Here is a 19947-nt window from a genome sequence, read left to right as displayed (position 1 = left end):
TGGTCCCTTCGGCACCGGACCGCGCCGGAGGGATGCCCGCCGGCGGACACCCGCGAGCATCCCTCCGGGGCGGTCCGGTGCCGAAGGGACCGGCGCGATGGGGCTGGACCTGCGCGGGTTAGGTAAAATATCATTTCCTTGTTAGTTCGGGGTTTTTCCCTCGCTTCTCGCAGCGGAGGATGCGGTTTTAAGGCCTAATACAGTTTCTAAAGCGAAAAAAATAAGGGGAGTCCTTTGTTGATTTCTTTTTTTTTTTTTTGGAGGGGGAGGGGTAAGGAATGAAATACTTCAGTTTGGTCATGGGGTCTTTCTGCACTGATACAGACCCGATCTTTACACGCTTTTGCAACAACGGTGCAGGTTTTTGAGCTGGTCGGGTATTCTGGATGTGCGCAGTGTGCAGTCAAGTGTAGTCGTTCTTATTTAACTTCTGTTTACACAGTGTTTTCTTTAATCTCCCTTATCATGGAAGCAAACCGCAGCTTTCTGAATATATCACTGTCCCGTCACTTCCCACAACACTTTATTGTGGGAAATGTGCACCCGCCCCAGGCTGCTGCCTCCGGTGTGAGGGCAAAGGATAATCCCTCTCCGGGACATGGGCCTTATTGCAGAATAAGAGATCTGCAGGTGAGGAAGGAGCTGCTGGGGTTTTTTTTTTGCCCCACTTACATTCCAGGATTTACATTGTTCATTGCACAAGCAGCAGAGTTAACCCTTAGCAACGTGACCTTACTGGCACGTGAGGAGTAAGGCTTGTCATCGTCCTGGGAGACAGGGACATCACAGGAACCACAGGGTTAGGCAGGCGGGGGAGGAAGGGATGGAGCATCTAACATACAGCACAGAGTCAGGGAAATGCTATCTAAACTTCCAAACTGCAAATACTCTTCGAGTGCTGTACACGTGCCTGTGGGGATTGGAGACCTGCAGGCGCCTGCGTGGATCCGGGCGGCGGCCGTGGGCACCTGAGCTGGCGGCTGCCTGTGGCGGCCGCTCACCCATCACACACAGCAGCAAGGCAAAAAGCATCTGCTGGGCGCTCTGTGACCCCGGGTGCAGGAGAGGCTTTCATTGCTCACTGACACGTTACTGCTCCAATTTTCTCTTTTAACTGCCAACCAATAAACTCGTGATGTAGTAAAAAAGTTTCCTCTAATTTGCAAAAGTACCACTAAATAGCAGAAATGTCTTCTCTAGGAAAACAAGGTCTTTTCATCAGGCTCTGGAGAAGATGGCAGATGAGCAGCTGGTGATCAAAGAGGAATGACTGTTATGTCCCCCAGTATAGAAAGTACTGAATAATTGCAGTATCAGGCCTGGTTACGTTGAAGTGGTTTTGCAGCCAAGGTACCACCCTGGAGCTTCCAGGAGCGTGCTGAGTTTTGCTTATGTCTTTATTTCATTTAAGTGGCAGTTGCCCTAGGAAAACCCCAGAGGAGATTCAACACAGCCATTGTAATCATTTCGTAACGTGGGAGTCTGATCTCACCCGTAAGGTGGAGGAGTTTCACCTGGGAGGATGCAGGGCTGGACTCACGGCTGCTGGGGGACAGTGGGGACACCTCCTTCGCAGCACAAAGCAAAACCACATTAGAACCAGGAGCACGTAGCTTTTAGGACAGCTTTGGTCATCATGGGGATGTGGATACTGCCAGGAGAGAGGCATGTGGCACCCTGTGCACTGCAGGAGTCTCGTGTCCCTAGGGTGAACTCCTGACAGACATTTTAGGCGACACCAGTGTGCTGACAAGGGGCAGCCCAGAGGAAAGCACGGCGGTGGGGAGGTGGCGAGGGAAGCAGCAGTGGTTCCCTGGAACCACCTGCGACGGAGACAAAGTCAGTTCTTGCCTGCACATTACAGACCAGTTCTGCAAATGGAGCAGTGTGACAATTAAAAATGCAAAGGAGAAGGAGGAGTGAGGGAGCCTAACGGGTGTGTGTTCCCCTTCCCTGACCGAGGCCTTGGAAGTGGAGCAGCCAAACAAGAAATAAAACCAGTGAGCGGCAGCCGGGAGCTGCCAAACGTCTGGGCCCTCGAGCTTCACAGGCTGTATGAATAACGGGGGATTTGAGGGCAGCAGCAGGGACAGATTTTTGTAACCATGAGCCTGCCCTGCATGCCACTCGCCAGCAGGAGCCAGGCTGCGTGTCCATCAAGGGGGAAGCTCCTCCTGAGCCCCCAGCCCTGATCTCCTCCTCCTCGGCTCCAGTCCCACTGTTGCCTCCGCTGCCTTTCCCCAGAGGGGGTTTTGGGAAGGGGTGACAGTTACCAGTGTACTGATGGAGGGTGAGTCTTGTCATCCCTCACTTGTCACTTCTCTGCTCCAGGTCTGGCCCGCTGATGGGAGAGAGCAGGACAGACTCCGGGCTGGCACCAAAACCAGTACCAAGCCCCCTCCAAAGAGCTACGGCATCTGAGCACTGAGCCTCTGTGCCCGGGGCAAGGAGCCCCCCATAACAGGGGCTTTGGCTTCCGATTGGGCAAGGTGCCTCACACAGAGTGGCATCCAGCAGTGAGAAAGAAATAAGAAGTCTATTCGGAAACATTTTGGAAATAAAGGTAAGAAGAAAACTATTAAAGTAAGAAAAAAAGATTGAAAAAAGTCATCCCCGTATGGTCAAGCGCAGCTTTTGCTTAATGCCATTTCTTTTATCAAATGACCATTTAAAAGCACAGCTTATGCCTAAAGGAAGAATAAACCTGGGTCCTTCACTCTGCTGCCATGTTAAGACATCCCCTGTAAAACCTGTGACTGTCTGCTTGACCGTATTGCCAGCACACCTTTGTTAACTTCTTTTTTTTAATTTTGGGCTCCGTAAGTTTCATGGCAGGGAGGGGATGCTGCAGACATCCTGCCTGAGGATGCTCTTCCAGCCGACCCCGTCCCTGTCCCCATCCCTGTGCTCCCCCTGGCAGGTGCCCCGCGGGGCTGTGGGACAGAGCAGCACTTACAAAGAGCAGGTACCATAGCTTTGACATGAGGGAAAAAAACATCTTAAATCAGTTTAAAACATATCTAAAAACTAGTTTAATCTTATTTTCCACAGTGTGGCCTGAATCTAACTTAAAAAATGTGAAAATGCTGCCCTTCAGCACAGGGTTTTTATGGTAGGTGAGCTGAAGAGATAAAGTGAGATAGAAGGCACTCCAAGCTTTGCTTAAAACTGATTTGGAGCTGGTCTTCCTTTTCTAGCACAGCATCTTCCCCTTGCTATCACTAGCAAGCATACCATGACTTTGCAAAGAGCACTCTCAGGCTAGGTGGTTAAATGGAAATAAATTCAAGGTGGAGAACAAGTGTATCAATGACTTCTGCAAAACCATGAACAAAGTTAAAGCAGCATCAAAATTATCCATTCTGTATCTCTCACTTTACTCAGTTATGAAAGCAGAGCTTTTACTCTGTGAGTGCTCCATAACCCATAAGTGTGTGTCTCAACATTGCCATCAGGAAAAAAAAGCTAAAATTCAGCTTCAAGAAACAATATAAAAAGAAAAAATAACTTCTTCCAGCAATGTCAGGTTGATGAGCAACCCACAAAGATCTGTACGACAAACCGGGATCTCTCCGTGGCAGGTCTCTGATGCTCAGCAGGAGCCCACGCGCCGTGTTTGGCCGGCGCAGTCTGTAAGCAGCAGAGCAAACAGGCTGCAGGGCATGTGGCCAGTCAGGTCCAGCCGGGCTGGATTTTGCCCAGTGCAGTGTAGGTGTGTTTTAAATTTCAATCTAATCTAAGTAATTTATTGGATTTCTTAAAAGGCAGAAATTATTTACTAGTTTGCCTTGCTAGTCTCTCTGGATTTAAATGCATTTTGATGATACTATTTTATAAAGCAGAGACCAGTCTTGAGGCTGTGCCTTGAGATGGGTTTGTGTTCACACCTGGCAGCAGAAGGCTTGGGCAGAACGGCTGCGCGTCTTTCAAGTCTTCCCCATGGGTAATTAAGCAGAGGCTAAGGTCGTTGCTCCTGTTTTCGTTATAGTCCTGCCCAAAAGCCAGAAAATGTCTGATGCAATGTAAGCTCCTTCTGTGAATAAACCCTTCTGCAGGCAGCTGTGGGCAAGAACCTCTGTGGCACGAGTTCACGGAGGATGAGCTGACGATGCGCTGGTGGGTTGAGGGTCTGGGGGGGGTCCAGGAGGTCCGAGTCGCAGGACCCATGTTCCTTGGGGAACAAAACGCTTTCACACGAGACTAGAGCCTGCCCTCAAATCTTGGAGGAAGCAGCTGGAGTTTCTTCTTTCCAAAGCACTCTCCCATCGAGACTTCACTACATCTAACGTCACATGTAATAGGGTGTGCAATGAAACCCATCATCTCTCTTTGCATCATGGACTGAGACATCATAAAATCTATTGGCTTTATACTTTTATCAAACTCTGTATACACTACTCAGGAGATTTTGCAGATCTGGCCAATAAACCAATGAATCAGTATTACCTTTTTTTTTTTTTTTTGGAAAAGTAAGGACACAGTTGCTCCTGCTCCCCGAGAGGCCTGTGTGCACCCTTCAGCTTCCCCTTGTACCTTCGGCAGTCTAGCGACAAATAACTTCATGTTAATCTAGTTTCTGCATTGCCGAGTACTGCTTATTATTGACATACTGCTGTATTATTACAGCACTCATTCTTCTAGGATGCTGAGTTATATGCAGCATTAATCTTTAATTCTTTTCTCCCAGTTTAAATCTGAAAAAAGTTGTAAGCAGCTGACTCGGGTTTATTTTGAAATCCTGCCTCAGGATATTAAGATTTAGTAACACAAATTCTCACCTTAACATAGCAGCACAAAATGTTCTATTTACTCACAATATGAATGTAAAATATGCAGCATCCCTCACATGAGCAGTGGAAGCATACCGATAGTATCTGAAAGACAAAGGAATTTGGTGGAAAAAACCAACCCGTTGTCCTTCCTCCGGCGGGCAGCAGCACTGAACAGCATTCCTGGTCCTGGGAAAGGTGCTGCTTGTTCCAGGTCCTCTTCTCCTACCCCCTCCAATAGCCTGGTGCGCTGTAATACTTTTTACTTTTAAGAAAAATTGTCTTAAGCCCTATATTAGCTTGAAAACTAAACACTGTTAGCCTGAATTCTAGCTCAAACCAGCTCATGTGTGTACTGCTTGGTCCATCTAGCGTTGGCAAAGGTTTCAGACAATGTTACAGACGTACCAGTTGGCACACAAAAAACCAACTTCCTAGAAGTTACCTGGTTAGTTATTGCAACATCTGCAGAGCCCGAGGGCCGGTCTTGGTAAGTCACACAGGCAGAGCCATGTCCAGCAGGTCCAAAGTCACTTCACTCTCGTGGGGCCGGAAGGGACATGAGAAAAACATTTGCCACTTTTGGAACCGCTCAGCACAAACCTCCCCCTTGTACCTTCTCAGGAGGTGAGGGGCTCCGGGCCATTTCACTGCCACGCCATGACCCTGCAGAACATCTGCTCTGAATTTCTCCTGGGTTACAAAACCACAGTCGGGCCATCACATTACTCCAGTTCTGCTTTGCTGACAATACAAGTGTACTTGGCAAAACACAAACCTTGCCTTTCAACACAGCTGTTCTGATGTCTTTTCTCCCACTTGCGAACAGCGGCATGAACCTGAAGAAGTACTTTGTTCGTGCGCTGCACCGCCTGCAGAAGGGCCCTGGCTACACCTACAAGGAGCTGCTGGTCTGGTACTGCGACAACACCAACACCCACGGCCCGAAGCGCATCATCAAAGAAGGGCCAAAGAAGAAATTAATCTGGTTCTTCTTAACGCTGCTCTTTGCGTCTCTGGTCTTCTGGCAGTGGGGTATCCTCATCAACACCTACCTCTCCTATAACGTCACTTCAACTCTCTCTATTGGCTTTAAGACCATGAAGTTCCCAGCAGTCACGGTCTGCAATGCCAACCCTTTCAAGTAAGATTTTCTTCACCTAATTTACCCAGTTGTGCTTTAACACCCTCAGTTACACTGCTAGTGTAAGGTACTGTGGACCTGTTCCTGTCTCAGCTATCATGTTAGGAGCATCAGTGGACTCACCAAGTGGCAGTAAAACCAAATAAAGGAGAACAATATGAGGGCGAATGGCTCAGAGGAGGGTTCTGTGCTGCGAGTTTGCCTGGGTTTCCTTACTGTATCAGTTAATCTAATGGTGGTTGTTGCCTCCCAGCAAACTTTCCCTGGCTCAGGGAAAACTCGAAGTTCAACTCACTTGTCAAAACCAAAATCAGTCTCTTGATCTTTCCCCACAATTCCTTTCTTTCTCCTTCCTTGCCATGAACGTCCCTCTTATCGCTCACACTCCAGCCATTAAGAGCTGGTTAAACAGTAGTATCAGCTGTGAGCTGCAGTAATATAACTCCATAGTAATTTCAAAGGAGTAACTGATTTTTTGTTAGAGCTGCTTTAAATTTATATCCATGCAATAGTGTAGCCCAAGACAAGATGCTTTCAACCAACACGCAGGAATTACCTTGGGGTTGTTTTTTCTCTCTGCTTGCTAGAGATGTTTTGTGTAAACTATAGTGAATTACTGAAATACAACCAATTCGGTTCTGCGCTGGCAGGTTCACCACTGTAGCACTCTCTGTTTATCCTCCTGCTGGTTTTCCACCCAGTTGCAGGCTGCTGGGATTCCCCTGTCTGAGCTGGATGAACTCTGCATGGAGGCTCCCATCGTTCTGCAGTAAATCTTTCAGGCAGAGAGCTGAGGTCCCCAGGAAGGTCCAAGCCAGTGGAGTGGCGATGAGCTGCTGCTCATCCCCATCACCTTGACACTGCCTGGTAACTGCCTTTTGTCCTGCAGATACTCAGAGGTGAAGCATCTGTTGAAAGAGCTGGACAGGCTCATTGAAGCAGCGCTGGAAAGGATCCTGCAGCCTGCACCGGGGAACAGCAGTGAGAACGCTTCACCACCGCTCGACCTGAGGCTCTGGCACCAGATACCCCTGGTCCTCATTGATGAGCACGACAAAGACAACCCCGTCATCCTGGACATCTTTGAAAGCAACCAGACTGCTGGGGGCAACCAAACCACTGTGGGCAACCAAACCGTTGCGGGCGACCAAACTGCTGCAGGCAACCAAACCTCTGCCGGTGACCAAACCGCTGCGGGCGACGAAACCGCTGCGGGCAACCAAACCTTTGTGGGCAACCAAACCTTTGTGGGCAACCAAACCTCTGCGGGCAACCAAACCGCTGCTCCACCTGCCCCAGCCAACACGACGTTGGAAGAAAAGAAGTACAAGTTGGCGGTGAAGCTGGTGAGAGGGGTCCCAGGGGAGGCAGCCGGAGAGGGGTGAGGGACGGGCAGCGCTGGGCCCCTTGGCAGGGCTGCAGCACGGAGATCGGCATCTCTTCCCCACCAGCTGCCTGCAGCCACTCTGCCTCCAGCATCTGGTCCAGCCATGCCGGGGCCGGGGCCAGGGCCAGGGCTGGGGGATGCCCGTGCCGGTGGCATCCTTGGTACAGGGCAGTTTGCAAGTTATGGCATATTATTTCAAGGCTCCAGGGCTGTTTGCTTGTTTTTCTGAGGAAGGCAGCACAGAGGTATTTTAAGATTTTTTAGAATTTCAGAGGGGGGTCTGATCCCCTGCAGGATACACAGCCAGACACCCAGCTGAAGCTGCTGGATTTCTGCATATGGGGCCTGCAGCAGGATCATACCCTAAATATACTTCTTCCTAAAAGAAAGGAAGCCCAGCAAGGAGCCATGTTAAGTTAGTCTGTGATGAATTTTAGGTAGCTGCATAACACCAGTAAGATCAGCACGTTCCTCATGGAAAAAGGGACTGACAGTGCGTAGCAGCCTAGCACTGCATCGGAGGTACGGAGCGGGTCCTGCCAGCAGGTCTGTCAGCCTCTGGTGAGAGGGATGTTGGAAACACTGGGCAGCAATGGGCAGTAACTGAGATGTGCACAGCGTTGATCAGTAGAGTCTGCCCACAGCGCAGGGGACAACGCTGTACATCCTCTGTGGTTGCCCAGCGCAGCCCTGCTGCGGGCTGAGCCCAGGGCAGAGCCAGGGCAGGGGTGCTCCGTGCAGGCTCCCTGTCACCTTCACGTCTTTCTCAGATCTGGCACCCAAAATACGGGGGCCGCTGCCCCTGTCCCTCTCCTGCTGCAGTCCTCAGTGCAGGGGCACATGGTGGTCTCACGACCCCCCACCCTCTGCTCCCACAGAGGCTTCAGGGGCCCTGCCTGACCAGAGCTTGGAAGCTGGGGCAACTCCAGCCTTAAAGAACTGGCCAAAAAGTGAGGCTTTCTGTAAGTTTGTGGAGGTAATGCTGGGACTGATGGAGAATGTGGCCAGCTGGGAAATCTCCCTGGGGAGGGACCCATCTGTAAGCACAGGCAGATGTGACAGCCGGCTCCACAGCTCCCGTTTGCCCGTACCTGTCCTTCTCCTGCGAGCAGCAGGCAGGGCTGGCATCAAGCCGAGTGTGCAAGAAGAAGGGGTTCATGCCGTAGGTCCCTCCTGCCGCCCCGTGCTGCAGGACGGGCTCACACCTGCCTGCTGTGTGTCCCCAGTGCAGCCATCAGGGCTCCGACAACTGCACCTACAGGAACTTCACCAGCGCGGCGCAGGCGGTGACCGAGTGGTACATCCTGCAGTCCACCAGCATCCTCTCCAAAGTCCCTCTGCAAGAGAGAATCAGGATGGGCTACCAGGCAGAAGACATGATCCTGGCGTGTCTCTATGGGGCCGAACCCTGCAACTACAAGTAGGTGCATACCGAGCTCCCTGCCCTTTTCTGTCACACCAGGAATGGTACAGGACACTAAAGGCATGACAGCCTCTTTCTTTTCTCTTTTTAAGGCATGTTTCAGTTAATACAGTGATTTCTGCTGGTTCTTAACTCTTAACAATGTTTCCCAGAGGGTTTCTGGATGTGATCCTGGCTGAAACAGGTTCTTTTGGAATAGTGCTGCATGAGTTTCAGGTTTGGATGGGCTGTTTTGCTCATGACACATTGAGACTAACAGCATCCATGGGACCTTCCCAGGGTTTTTAGTGATAACCAGCTGCCAGCCCAGGTGCTGAGTCAGTGTACCCCTGGTGCAGCAGTGCAGCCCCCAGTTACAGCCCCCCCTTGTTTTACACAAGGCTTGGAGAAATGCATTTTAGCCATCGTTGTTTCTTGTGAATGCCAAATTTATATATCTAGTTTTGAGAAACATGAGCGCACAGCAGCAGCCCAGGCTGTGAGGAGTCCTGCCCCTTCTGCAAAGAGGGCAACAGAGAATTGCTGTCAAAGAACGAGATGTAACACCAGCCAAAACCTGTTACCATAGCTCAGATCAAGCAATTATTTCTCTCTTCTGTGTGACGGATGATTCCTTTCCATTCCGACAAAGCGTTACCCCCAGTGGCTGTGTCTCAGTACACACCAGTACCTTGCTTTGCTTTTTTTTCAACAGCAGATTGATTGAAATTATATCAGCTGAAATTTCTACACAGGCATTCAACAAAAGAAGCAATTTAAAGTGAATCCCAGATGTAGCTGCCAAGCACCGGTTCCACCAGATGCATTTTTTATAACCCTTTAGTCCTCCTCGAGAGTCACAGTTTTATGTGCATGATTCTTCCAGGAATTTCACCCAAATCTATCACCCAGACCATGGTAACTGCTACATCTTTAACTGGGGCATGGACGAAGAGGCTTTGAATTCCTCCAACCCTGGAGCCGAGTTTGGTAAGAGAGAGGTCTGCTAAGGAGGAAGGAGCTAAGGGAGCAGAAGTGCTGGGAGTTAGTTATTCTGTCTCTCAGTGGCCATTTCTGTTGGATATAACAGATTTACTATTTCTGTGTCTCTGGAGCACTACAGCAGGGAGTAACAGTTTTCTGGGAGGGGATAAGCCCCTAAAAGGGAAACGTGCCACATGGAAACAAGTGATGTGACTACAGATGTTACTTAGCAGAAGTGTAACATCTAGATAGCCAAAATCTCTGAGGCAATGTCTGAATATTCACTCAGATATTTCCATCCTGTGCATTCGCCATCATGTGTGTTTATGCACATGCAAGGCTGACATGACAGCCAGACCCTGGCTCCTCCCCCAGGGGCAGAGATCTTTGTGCACAGTGAAAAGAAAATAGACTCTTTTTTTTTCCAAAGACCCACATTTTGATACAATTCCTGTCCTGTTTTGTTTGTTGTCCCAGGGCTGAAGTTAATTCTGGACATCAGTCAGCAAGACTATATCCCCTACCTGTCATCCGCTGCCGGGGCCAGGCTCATGCTGCATCAACAGAAGAGCTTCCCCTTCCTTAAGGATCAGGGCATCTATGCAATGGCGGGGACAGAAACCTCCATCGGTGTGTTAGTGGTATGTGTGGCATTCCTCTAGAGCAGATTGTCTGAGAATAATGTTATCTGATGGGACTGCAACCAAGTTTGTTTTAAGTCTTGGCTGAACTGGCTCAAACCAAAAGAGTCAAGATATACACTAGCTGTGGGCTGGAACAGTTTATGGAGGCTTTTATGTAACTGTCCTGGCAAAGTGCTTTATTGAAGCCAAAATATTGAGCTCAGGTCATTGTTCCCTCTTCCTTGAGCATGTCAGAAGGTGCCTTGCTAAAACATACTGCTCCTGAACATCCTCATCTACCTCAATCCACCCTGGGGAATGGGCTGCATCTCTTTCAGCTCTGCTGCCTATGAGTCTTTGATTTTTTTTCAAAGTCAGCGGGGAATACAGGAATTACAGAGTCTCTAGAAAACAGGCACCAGGGACCTGGGGAGGAGTGATAACTGCTGAAGTTTGCTGTTTTGGTCTTCTTTCAGGATGAACTGGAACGGATGGGCTACCCCTACAGTGACTGCACCAATAATGGGTCTGATGTCCCCGTAAAAAATCTCTATAGCCAGTATAATACTTCCTATTCCATCCAGGTAAAACACATTTTTAAATCAAACAAGACTGTTCAGGAAAAATTGTCAAAGCAGTTAAAATCTTTGACTAGCATGCAGGATTGCTGGCGGATCAGCAACGATGAAGTAGAAAGCATAACCCAAGTACAGGAAACTTCTTTTCTGGTAAGGAGAGGGCATCAGCAGTTATTGTTCCCTTAGCCAGGTAGGAATTTTGTTTCATTTTGAGAGGATGAAAATCATAATTTTCTCAAAAGCCAAACCACAGCAAACCTCCCCAGGATCTCTGTTGTTACACGGGACCCTGCTAGGTGAGACCTACCAGCAAAGTGCTAATTTGCAGACAAAAAACCCAAATATTTTTACCTTCACATATGACCACAGTTTAATGCTGGTCCTTTCCTCATACCCTGTCACCTCGGTGCTCAGCTCCCCAAAGCGGAGGGTTCCCTCTCATCCTGAAGACCAGGCAAAACGAGAACAGGGTGCGCCTGGGCCCCTCCGTCCCTTAAAAACCGCTGGCTCTTCAGATTCCCCCCCTTTTGGCTCCCTGAGCAGCCCCAGCTGCCGTCACACACCGGTCGGTTACTGCCTCGGCTTGGAGGGCAGAACCGCAGCGCCAGCCAAGGAGACCTCGTGCCCCCATCCTGCCCAGTCTCACTCCCTCCCTGCACTGGTTTCACTGGGAGGCACTGGGGACCACTGGAGCCCCAGGGTGGCAGGGTCAGGAGGCAGCCCCCTCCTTCAGTGCAGGGGAGAGCAGCTGAAATGGACTGAAACTCCTGATAGCTTTGGCTAATGCTGGTTCCTTAATAATGTAAGAAATGCTGGGAAAATACATCTTCCAGAGTGTCCCGTTGGGAGCGTTGATCTCCCCTTCCTCCCCGGGGACCCGACCTGCTCCTGGATGGCTGCCGGCACAGCGTTAGCCCGACGCTCCTCTGCTGGCTGCCCACCTCAGCCCCAGGAGGTTGCAGAGCAGTTTTTCTCCTTTAAAAAGGGTAACTGCTCATGCCATGTCATTAAGGCAATTCATTTCTTTTTCAGCTGCGAGAATATCTTTTTTTCCCCTACAATTTCCATGCTTGGCTGAAATCTTTTAATTATAGGTAGATCAACCAGCAAGGGCTAGACTCTAGTTACTCCCCATGTCCAACAGGCTAACCACTCTAAACTCAAGGGTGTTTTGAGCAATCGCCGTAGCTGCGTGTGCCGCTGCAATGGGGACAGCAAAACTGCTCTGTCCGCAGCAACCGCGGGCACCATCCTGCAGCATCAACGGCCACCGCGGCTCTGGGAAGCTTTTGCCGAGATGTTAATGTGACACTTTCCAGGAGCTAGACTGGCTTCTGCTGCTTGGGGTGCGCTGGGAGACTAACAGCTATTCGGAGAGCTATTGTGCTTCGGGTTTGAGCCATGGCACTGCTCTAATGTGCACAGTAGCTCCTATTTTGTGTGCACGAGTAATATTTATCCCTGGCAGGAGAGGAATATACAGGAGGGATTCCTCTCCTGAACACTCCTACTCTTTTTAATCCTTTTCTCTTTAAGGGAATTAAGTCATTTTTCACCCTGAAAATGCCTGCTTGTTTTGTATAGGAAATGAAGACAGACCTTTGCCTTTTCTTTGCTTTAACATTGGGATGAGAAAGTTGAGTGTTTGTAAACCTTGAAACTGTAGAAAAATATAGTGTAAACATTAAGCACTGGTTAATTTGTAACAGGCTATAACATAAGGGAGAAGCATTTCTGGAGGGTGAGATCTGGCAATAAGGAAACCATCAAAACCATTTTGGGGGTTATTTGCAAAAGCCTGAAGAATACACCCCAGACAGGTGGGAGGGCTTCAGTCTAGCAGGGTTTTTTTATATTTCTGCCTTTATATAATTATAACAGTTGGACCACTTTACCCTACTTCTTAAGATGCTTGTATAAGGCTTAAGCAAATACTTGAAATGATTGCATTATTACTTAAAAGTTGCTAAATGCTGACTGGGGCTCTATGTCCACATAATCCACGTCACTTCAGAGACCTCTCAGAAAAATCAGGCTTTTCCATCACTCCCTGATTGCAGTGAACTCTGTAAGCATTTTGTATCACACAGAAATTCTCTGGTTGTTCTACCTAGCTGGAACTGTTAAATTTAATTATCTTTTCATAGACTTTGTTATTGCTTTGTGCACTGTTTCGTCCAGAATCCCACTCCAATCTCAGATGATTAACTTCATGCCTCACTAAGCTAATGGCAGTGCTGCAGCCTGGCTCACATGCTGCCGAAGCTGCGGCTGCAATCCTTTCAAGGAGAGAAGCAGATGCACAGATAAGATAATTCAGGTTTCTAAAACCTGCTCTTTATGTTGAAGTATTTTTAGAGTCCTGGCTTTAAAGTGGAAACCAGCCCTTTGTCAGTATGTCATATAAAGCCTGGAGACAACAGCAGTGTCTATGGGTGTAGGAGAACATTTTTATTCCTTTTTGGAAACTTCATATTACTTCCACGAAGCCCTAAAATAGTTAAGAAATGAGCAGTTTCTCACGCAATTGGGAGCAGGCACTGAGGTCCCTTCTGCTCCTGCAAGGTGACTTACCCACGGGCAGCTCACAACTAGGATGTGCCTTAAAATCCCCAGGAGTGGTAGTAAAAATGCATCATAAAGAAATCGTAACTGCAGTGCAACTCTACACATGGCAGCTTATCCACCTGCCTTGTCTCGCCATTGTAAAACCAGTGTCAGTTGTGACAGGCTTCCAGAGCGACGGCGATGCTCAGTGCATGCTGGAGGAGGCATTTGCGCAGGGATGGGCTCCAGCAGCACCCACTCCCTCTGTGGCTTCAGCCTTTTCTGTGTGCGGCCACAAAATCATCTGTTCAATGCAAAAGAGAGAAAATACCTCGGAACTGAGTGATTCTCATAGCCAGCATAGACTCCAGAGGCACAGAGGTGGGCAGGGGGGCTCAGCCCACATCTAAGCAGGTCCCTCTTCCCTTTTTCAGGCTTGCCTGCGCTCTTGTTTCCAAAATCACATGACTGAAATCTGTGGATGTGGTCACTATATGTTTCCTTTACCTGAGGGGGTAAATTATTGCAATAACGAAGATAACCCAGGTTGGGGTAAGAACATGAACAAAACTATTTGCACAGCCTTCCCAGGGTCCTGGCACGCAGGAAGGGGGGAGCGGACGCGAGCTTTATTGCTGTTGTAAATGCAACAGGTGAATGGCTTTTGCCTGTGTAACGTCTCCCCGTGGCCGTTGGGGTCAGTGCTGGGGAGAGGGGGCAAAATCTTGGTCCTGGCCATGGGCTGAGGGGCCTCAGCATCTGCGCTGCCCCAGGGCAGGGCTCTCCCAGACAGCCAGCTCCAGCCGGGGAAGGTAACGGGAGCCTCTGGGTACCAAAGGGAGAGGAAAAGGGGTGACGCTCCAGGCCTCCGCGCCTCAAGAGTTTGGGTGCTGAGACAAGCTGGCCTGGGCAGGGGCGATGGGCTCCTGCGAGGAAGCTCGCGGGCAGGCAGAGGCTGGTGAGCCGGCTCTGCATGGGCAGCTCCGGCAGGCAGCCGCCCTCCTACCCCTGCCACTGGCCAGGGCTGTGCCAAAACCACTGCCATCGGGCAAGCTAACCCTATAGAAACTGTCTGCAGAAAATTAAAATTTATTTTTAATTTATTATTAAATTGTCTGACCGCTTTGCCTGAGTTTCTCAAGGAAAGGAAGGTTAGCGGGGAAGACAGCAAACTTGTGCAGCAGGTTCATACCTAAATATTTATTTTATTAAATGAAACTGATATAACCCAGTAAGCAGGGTCCTTATCTAAACAGGTGCTTTGATTTTTTGTTTTCACCAAACAGCATATTGCTATTCATCACTGAGATCAAGTATAACACACAGACAGATTTGTATTGACTCTTGTAAGGAAACGTGCAAGTAAGTACCTAAGCCATTCCTGGCAGCTGTAAAGGTGGAGGGGATCCTACATTTTGTCTCCCATCAATTCTGACCTTTCTAAAATGGCAGCAAATCACACGGGGCTGCTTTTCTGCATGACACCTGAAGTTCCAGTGACTTCAGAGAAGCCGGATCCTCTGTACTAATGCTCTCCTTTCCTCTCTCCAGCGACACGCAGTATAAGATGACCATCTCCATGGCAGACTGGCCCTCTGAAGCTTCAGAGGTAACACTGATTTCTTGTTTTGAAACATACATTAATAATTACCTGTTCTTAGCCACATGAATCACTAGGTATTTTCAGAGCTAATGTCCAGGTAGCAAGTGCCTCTTTGCTAAATTACACATTTTCAGCATGCAAACAAGCAGCAGCACTGGGGCACGTGCCCGGAGGAGGGACTCCCCCATGGCAGCTCCTCCTCCCCGAGCACTGGTTCAGGTCTGCAGCACACTTGCTTCACCCGCTTACCGGGGGGCTGGAGGCTGCCTGGGACAGAACACAGGACCAGGATTTCATGCTGTTTCAGGACACCCAAAACTAGAGCACCCTTTGTACAGTGTGAGGGTAGGCTGAGGCAGAAGGATGAGATAACATCTCATGGGCTCCCTAAGGAGAAATGAATACTCCGTTTGGATCAGGCATTACATGCTAAAGACTAGCCAGCGTCAAACTAAGTGTGCAGCCCTACCTCTCGGTACCCACGTACACTGCAGGCCTTTGCTTGCATGACTGTTCTCTCCAGATGACTCTCCATTGTGTAGTATTCCCACAGCATCACAGATGAACGTACAGCATCTTCCTCCACGCAGGCAGCATCCCCAAGCCATACCCTGCTAAGTATGGGATGTCTCATGACTGCATTGGTTAGAATCGATTTCAAAGGAGATTTCCAACGCACATCCAATTTATCCTAGCATGTGGCTGCCAAGGACTTTGCACGTATCTCCTACAGAAGAACTTTATTTTTATAATAGTAATATTTAATCCTGAATCGGTAAAGCTGCAGCCAGCATAACTTGGCTATCGCAGCACGAGTGCAGCCATAGCAAAAGTGCACTTGAGCAAAGGCATCTACAACTTGCCAAACATAGGAGCTATGGATGGGTAAACAGGCGTCGCCTCCTGTCCCAAGCTCCTGGTAACTGCCGTTGCCTTGCTAGAAGCACACCAAACCAGTGACTTACAGACTCGCACCATTGAAGCAAAGTGCACCTGCAGCCCCAATGGACACTTGACATCATCCATGAATGCAATGTCAGACCTGGTTGAGGCAGGGTGGGGAGATGCTGTAACCCCCAAATAACCACAGAGTGGGATTGGGGTGGATGACACTAGTTGAACACATTACTCGGTATTTTCCCATGCTTTTAATCCAATAGAGCTGGATTAAAACAGGACTAGTCAGGACTATGTGACTCCCATGGGTTCCTGCCCTAGCAGGTGCCCAGTGAGGATGCTTCTGCTCAGTTCTCAATAAATTTTGTTTTCCTAGGACTGGATTTTCCATATTCTGTCTTATGAAAGAGATATGTCAACAAATGTGACTCTGGACAGGTAAGTGAAAGGAACAACCACTTTATCTTCTCTTTTGAGCCTGTTAACATTAGATTAACATGAACCTTGGCGATGGGCCAGAGCACACATGTGCTAATGGAAAGGGAGGACAAGATTTGGCACGTGTTTGCCTGGAAGATACATAAAGCAAATCTGAAACGTACTTCATGCATATCCTTTACTCTCCATAATGACAAATTGGGTCAGAGAAACTCAAACGTACAGTTAACTTAAAATCAGCATTAACAGCAGCACCTCTAATCAGTTGCATGTAGGAGTCTGGAAGCTCTGAAGCTGTGAATTGCCTGGGCCCAGCTCCTGAATCGTAACATTCATCCCTTTATACTTACATCTGAATCTGCCAACAGCAGCAGCAGTAAGGGGGATGCACCAAAATTAGGGTAACTGGTAAGTTACCCTTTGAGAACCTAAACCCTGAATTAGGGGGAAAAGAGGAGGGGTTTTCCCTCAAGGAAAAAAAAACTGAGAGAAGCAAGAAATAGTTTCACAGCTATTGGCTGATCTGTACACATTAAGCCCCCTGTAACACGGTCCATCGTGATGCAGCCGCTCTGTCCATGCAGAGGAACATGAGGTGCAGGGCATTGAAGAGGGGCAATGGCCCCTCTAGACCAACCAGGGCAGTTGGGAAAAACAAAGCAAACAGCCCCAGAGAAGCTTCCAGATACCCAAGCACTTCTTCAGGAGGAACTTCAGAACCGTGTCTCTTCCCTTCGCAGTCAGTGGCACTTTTTAACTTCTTCCATGTGCCAGACAGAAGTTTCAGTGGGCACTCGTGAGCAGCTCCGGGCAGGCTGCGCGCAGCCCTTCCCGTGGGCAGGCGTTGGAGCAGAGACACGGGATGCCCACAGCCCGGCTCTGCGCTGAGCTGCTGTTTGTCCCTTACAGAAATGGGATCATCAAGCTGAACATTTACTTCCAGGAGTACAACTACCGCACCATCTCAGAGTCTGCTGCCACAACGGTGAGTGCCCATCCCTGCCCTTCTGCCCGGTGCCGCAACGTGCTGCGAGTGGACGCAGAAACAAGCCACCCTGGATGCACAGGCAGGGCTCGGCTCCTCAGGGCTGATCAGCCCTGTCCAGAGATGTTCCTCACCGGGATAGTCTGCCGAGTCCTTCGGTGCTGCCGCTTCACCCATCCGCTGCGAGGAAGCGGACAAAGCCGCCTCCGCTGTCCAGTTTGCAGCCCCCGGTTCATTCCTACTCTCCACCTCCCGTCCCAGTTGCCAGTGCGGGGCAGGGCACTGGGACGCAGCACCGGGGAGCGCAGCCCCTCCAGGGCAGCACCCGCAAGGCGAGGGACTCGGCAGGCAGGTCCTGGGGGCAGGAGGGGCAGCGGCATCAGCCACTCGGCACAGCACATGGGGTGATCGGCGGGAGCTGATGAGGGACGGGGGTCCGCCGCCTCAGCTCGCTCTGCTCCCCTCCCCACAGATCGTTTGGCTGCTGTCGAGCCTGGGAGGCCAGTTCGGGTTCTGGATGGGGGGCTCGGTGCTGTGCCTCATCGAGTTCGGGGAAATCATCATCGACTCACTGTGGATCACCGTCATTAACGTGATCAGCTGGTGCAAAGGCCTGAAGCAGAAGCGGGCGCAGGCACGGTACCCGGACGCGCCCCCGACGGTGTCGGAGCTGGTGGAGGCTCACACCAACCTGGGCTTCCAGCACGAGGACGCGGGTGCCCTCCCCAGGGACGAGGCGCTGCCCCCCGAGCCCGGCACCCCCCCGCCCAACTACGACTCGCTGCGCGTGCAGCCCCTCGACGTCCTCGGTCCTGACAGCGACGCAGAAACTGAGTGAGCAGCACGCCCCGGCACCTCCTGATGGCAAGCTGCCATCACCGTGCTCAGTTTGTCACTTGCTGAGCAATCTCCTACTCTTTATCGAAATTAGGGAGGAACTAAAAAGCCCTGGCTGTGCTCCCCTCCCTGACGGTTCACTGTGAAGGAGCTCTGGCTAATAAACCTTATAGAGTTGGCGTTCAGGCTCTGGCTTGTATACATCGGTATTGCTATATAATCATAAGTCGCCGTTTCTTTTTAACACGTGGGTGGGAAGCACGTCCTCATGAGAAGAGCGGGGTGGTGGCAGCCCTGGAGGGCTGCAGCCGGGGGACAAGGCAGGGCTGCGGCAGCGCTGGCAGGGAGTGGTGAGGCAGGGGGTGCTGGGGGGAGGCCAGGACGTCCCGACGGTGGATGCATGGCCGTGGCCTGGGGGATGCTGAGACATGGCACCCTGTGTGCTGCAGCTGTGCTGCATCATGGGTCGGACCCTCGGGTTGGGACCCAAGCTACTTTTGACTTCTGAGGTTGCAGTATTTCCACTGCTAAACAACTACAACGGAAACAGAGTGAAAGAAAAACATTCCCTTTGCTTCTGGAGCCTGCGAGTGCTCTGTTTGTGTTTGCTGCTCAGGGCTTGTTAACGCTTACGCCGCAGGTGGGGACGGCTGTTAACGTGTGTCGGAGATAAACACTCCAGCCTCCAGAAAGATTCAGGTGTGGGGAGGAAGTGCCAGCCATTTAACAGTACCTCTCTTCGCAATAAATAAATTAATTTAAAAGTTGCCTTTAAGTTTCCCGTTGGCAGTGGGTACAGTTCAGTGCTGGCAAAAGGCTGATGGCAGCACCCTGCAAGAAGAGGGGGTGCTGGGCTCACCCTGATGTGAGGGTGGCCGGGGGGTTGGGTGGTCCCCATGGGGGTGGGCTGAGTGGGGCAGCGAGTTTGCCTGGCCCCTGCCCCCGGCTTTCCCAGAAGCCCATCACAACCCACCAGAACCTGCCTTACTGAAGTACTTTTGCAAAACTTTAAGAGGAAACACGATCATCTAGTTAAATCACGCGACTGGGAACCCGATGTTCTGGGCACAGCGCCCAGCACAGTGCGAGCGCAGGGAGGTGGGGGCAGCTGTGGCGGTGAGGGGGGTCCACGGTCCTTCTCTGCTTGAAGCTCCGCAAGCACAGGGTGCTCTGGGTGCAGAGCTGCCTGCGCAGAGCTTGCTGAGGGTCTCTCCATCTCCCCTCAGCGGTGATGGAAGTGGTGGGTCTCGTTGCTGATGACCACCACCAGCAGGACCAAGGAACTGGGGGACGATCTGCCGGGTGAGATGCTGCTGGCACACGGGGGAAATTCTGTGTTCAAAATTCATTGAAAAAGTCAAACCCTTAATTACTGGTGTACAGCTGGTCTAATGCTGCTGCTGTACAGTTACAAGATAATAATGCGTAGAATACCTGCAGTCTTAATTTCATAAGACTTGATTAATGAATTTTTTAAATTTTATGATTAGCTCCAAAAGTAAGGGCAACTTAAAATAAAGTTTTGATTTTCTATTACTTCTGATACCTGAATTTTTACAGACATTTTCCAATTTCACTTGGTGATGGTAAGAACAAGAAGCTTAACCACTTTTTTAAAATTAAATTCAGATTCTTAAACAATGAAATGGCTTTAGAAATCACATGCTCAGCCTGTTTGGGTTTTCTGCTGTTGAGAAAGAAGGGTGAGGATCAGGAGAGTTTGGTGTGTATCTGTGGTGTGCTCCTTCACATC

At 50.0% G+C, this 19947-nt stretch overlaps 1 protein-coding gene across 3 annotated transcripts; it reads left to right on the top strand.

Annotated features, from left to right (window-relative positions):
* The first annotated feature begins 5602 nt into the window (after positions 1-5602).
* On the top strand, positions 5603-18361 carry SCNN1B (sodium channel, non-voltage-gated 1, beta subunit). 3 transcript variants are annotated; one of them, XM_010570519.1, is made up of 13 exons: positions 5603-5913; positions 6803-7009; positions 7184-7259; positions 8527-8720; positions 9589-9692; positions 10164-10327; positions 10786-10893; positions 13869-13986; positions 14721-14796; positions 14986-15043; positions 16311-16372; positions 17282-17357; positions 17830-18361. In XM_010570519.1, exons 1-13 carry the CDS (start codon positions 5603-5605, stop codon positions 18193-18195), a joined length of 1920 nt encoding a protein of 639 aa, XP_010568821.1. In that variant the 3' UTR covers positions 18196-18361. The 3 variants fall into 3 exon arrangements, with proteins under 3 accessions (XP_010568821.1, XP_010568820.1, XP_010568822.1); XM_010570518.1 differs by having other exon boundaries at positions 6803-7014; positions 7177-7259; XM_010570520.1 differs by having other exon boundaries at positions 6803-7056; positions 7231-7259.
* Positions 18362-19947: the final 1586 nt, after the last annotated feature.

The sequence above is a fragment of the Haliaeetus leucocephalus genome, unplaced genomic scaffold (assembly GCF_000737465.1).
Source record: "Haliaeetus leucocephalus isolate CR32 unplaced genomic scaffold, Haliaeetus_leucocephalus-4.0 Scaffold295, whole genome shotgun sequence".
Taxonomy (NCBI): Eukaryota; Metazoa; Chordata; class Aves; order Accipitriformes; family Accipitridae; genus Haliaeetus; species Haliaeetus leucocephalus.
This window is presented reverse-complemented; position numbering and strand designations above follow the sequence as displayed.

Excerpts from the sequence above, each read along its gene's own strand:
- SCNN1B (XM_010570518.1), top strand. The coding sequence starts at position 5,603 with ATGAACCTGAAGAAGTACTTTGTTCGTGCGCTGCACCGCCTGCAGAAG. Across the intron at positions 7,260-8,526 it reads ACAAGTTGGCGGTGAAGCTG|TGCAGCCATCAGGGCTCCGA; the intron begins GTGAGAGGGGTC and ends GTGTGTCCCCAG. Across the intron at positions 10,328-10,785 it reads CCTCCATCGGTGTGTTAGTG|GATGAACTGGAACGGATGGG; the intron begins GTATGTGTGGCA and ends GTCTTCTTTCAG.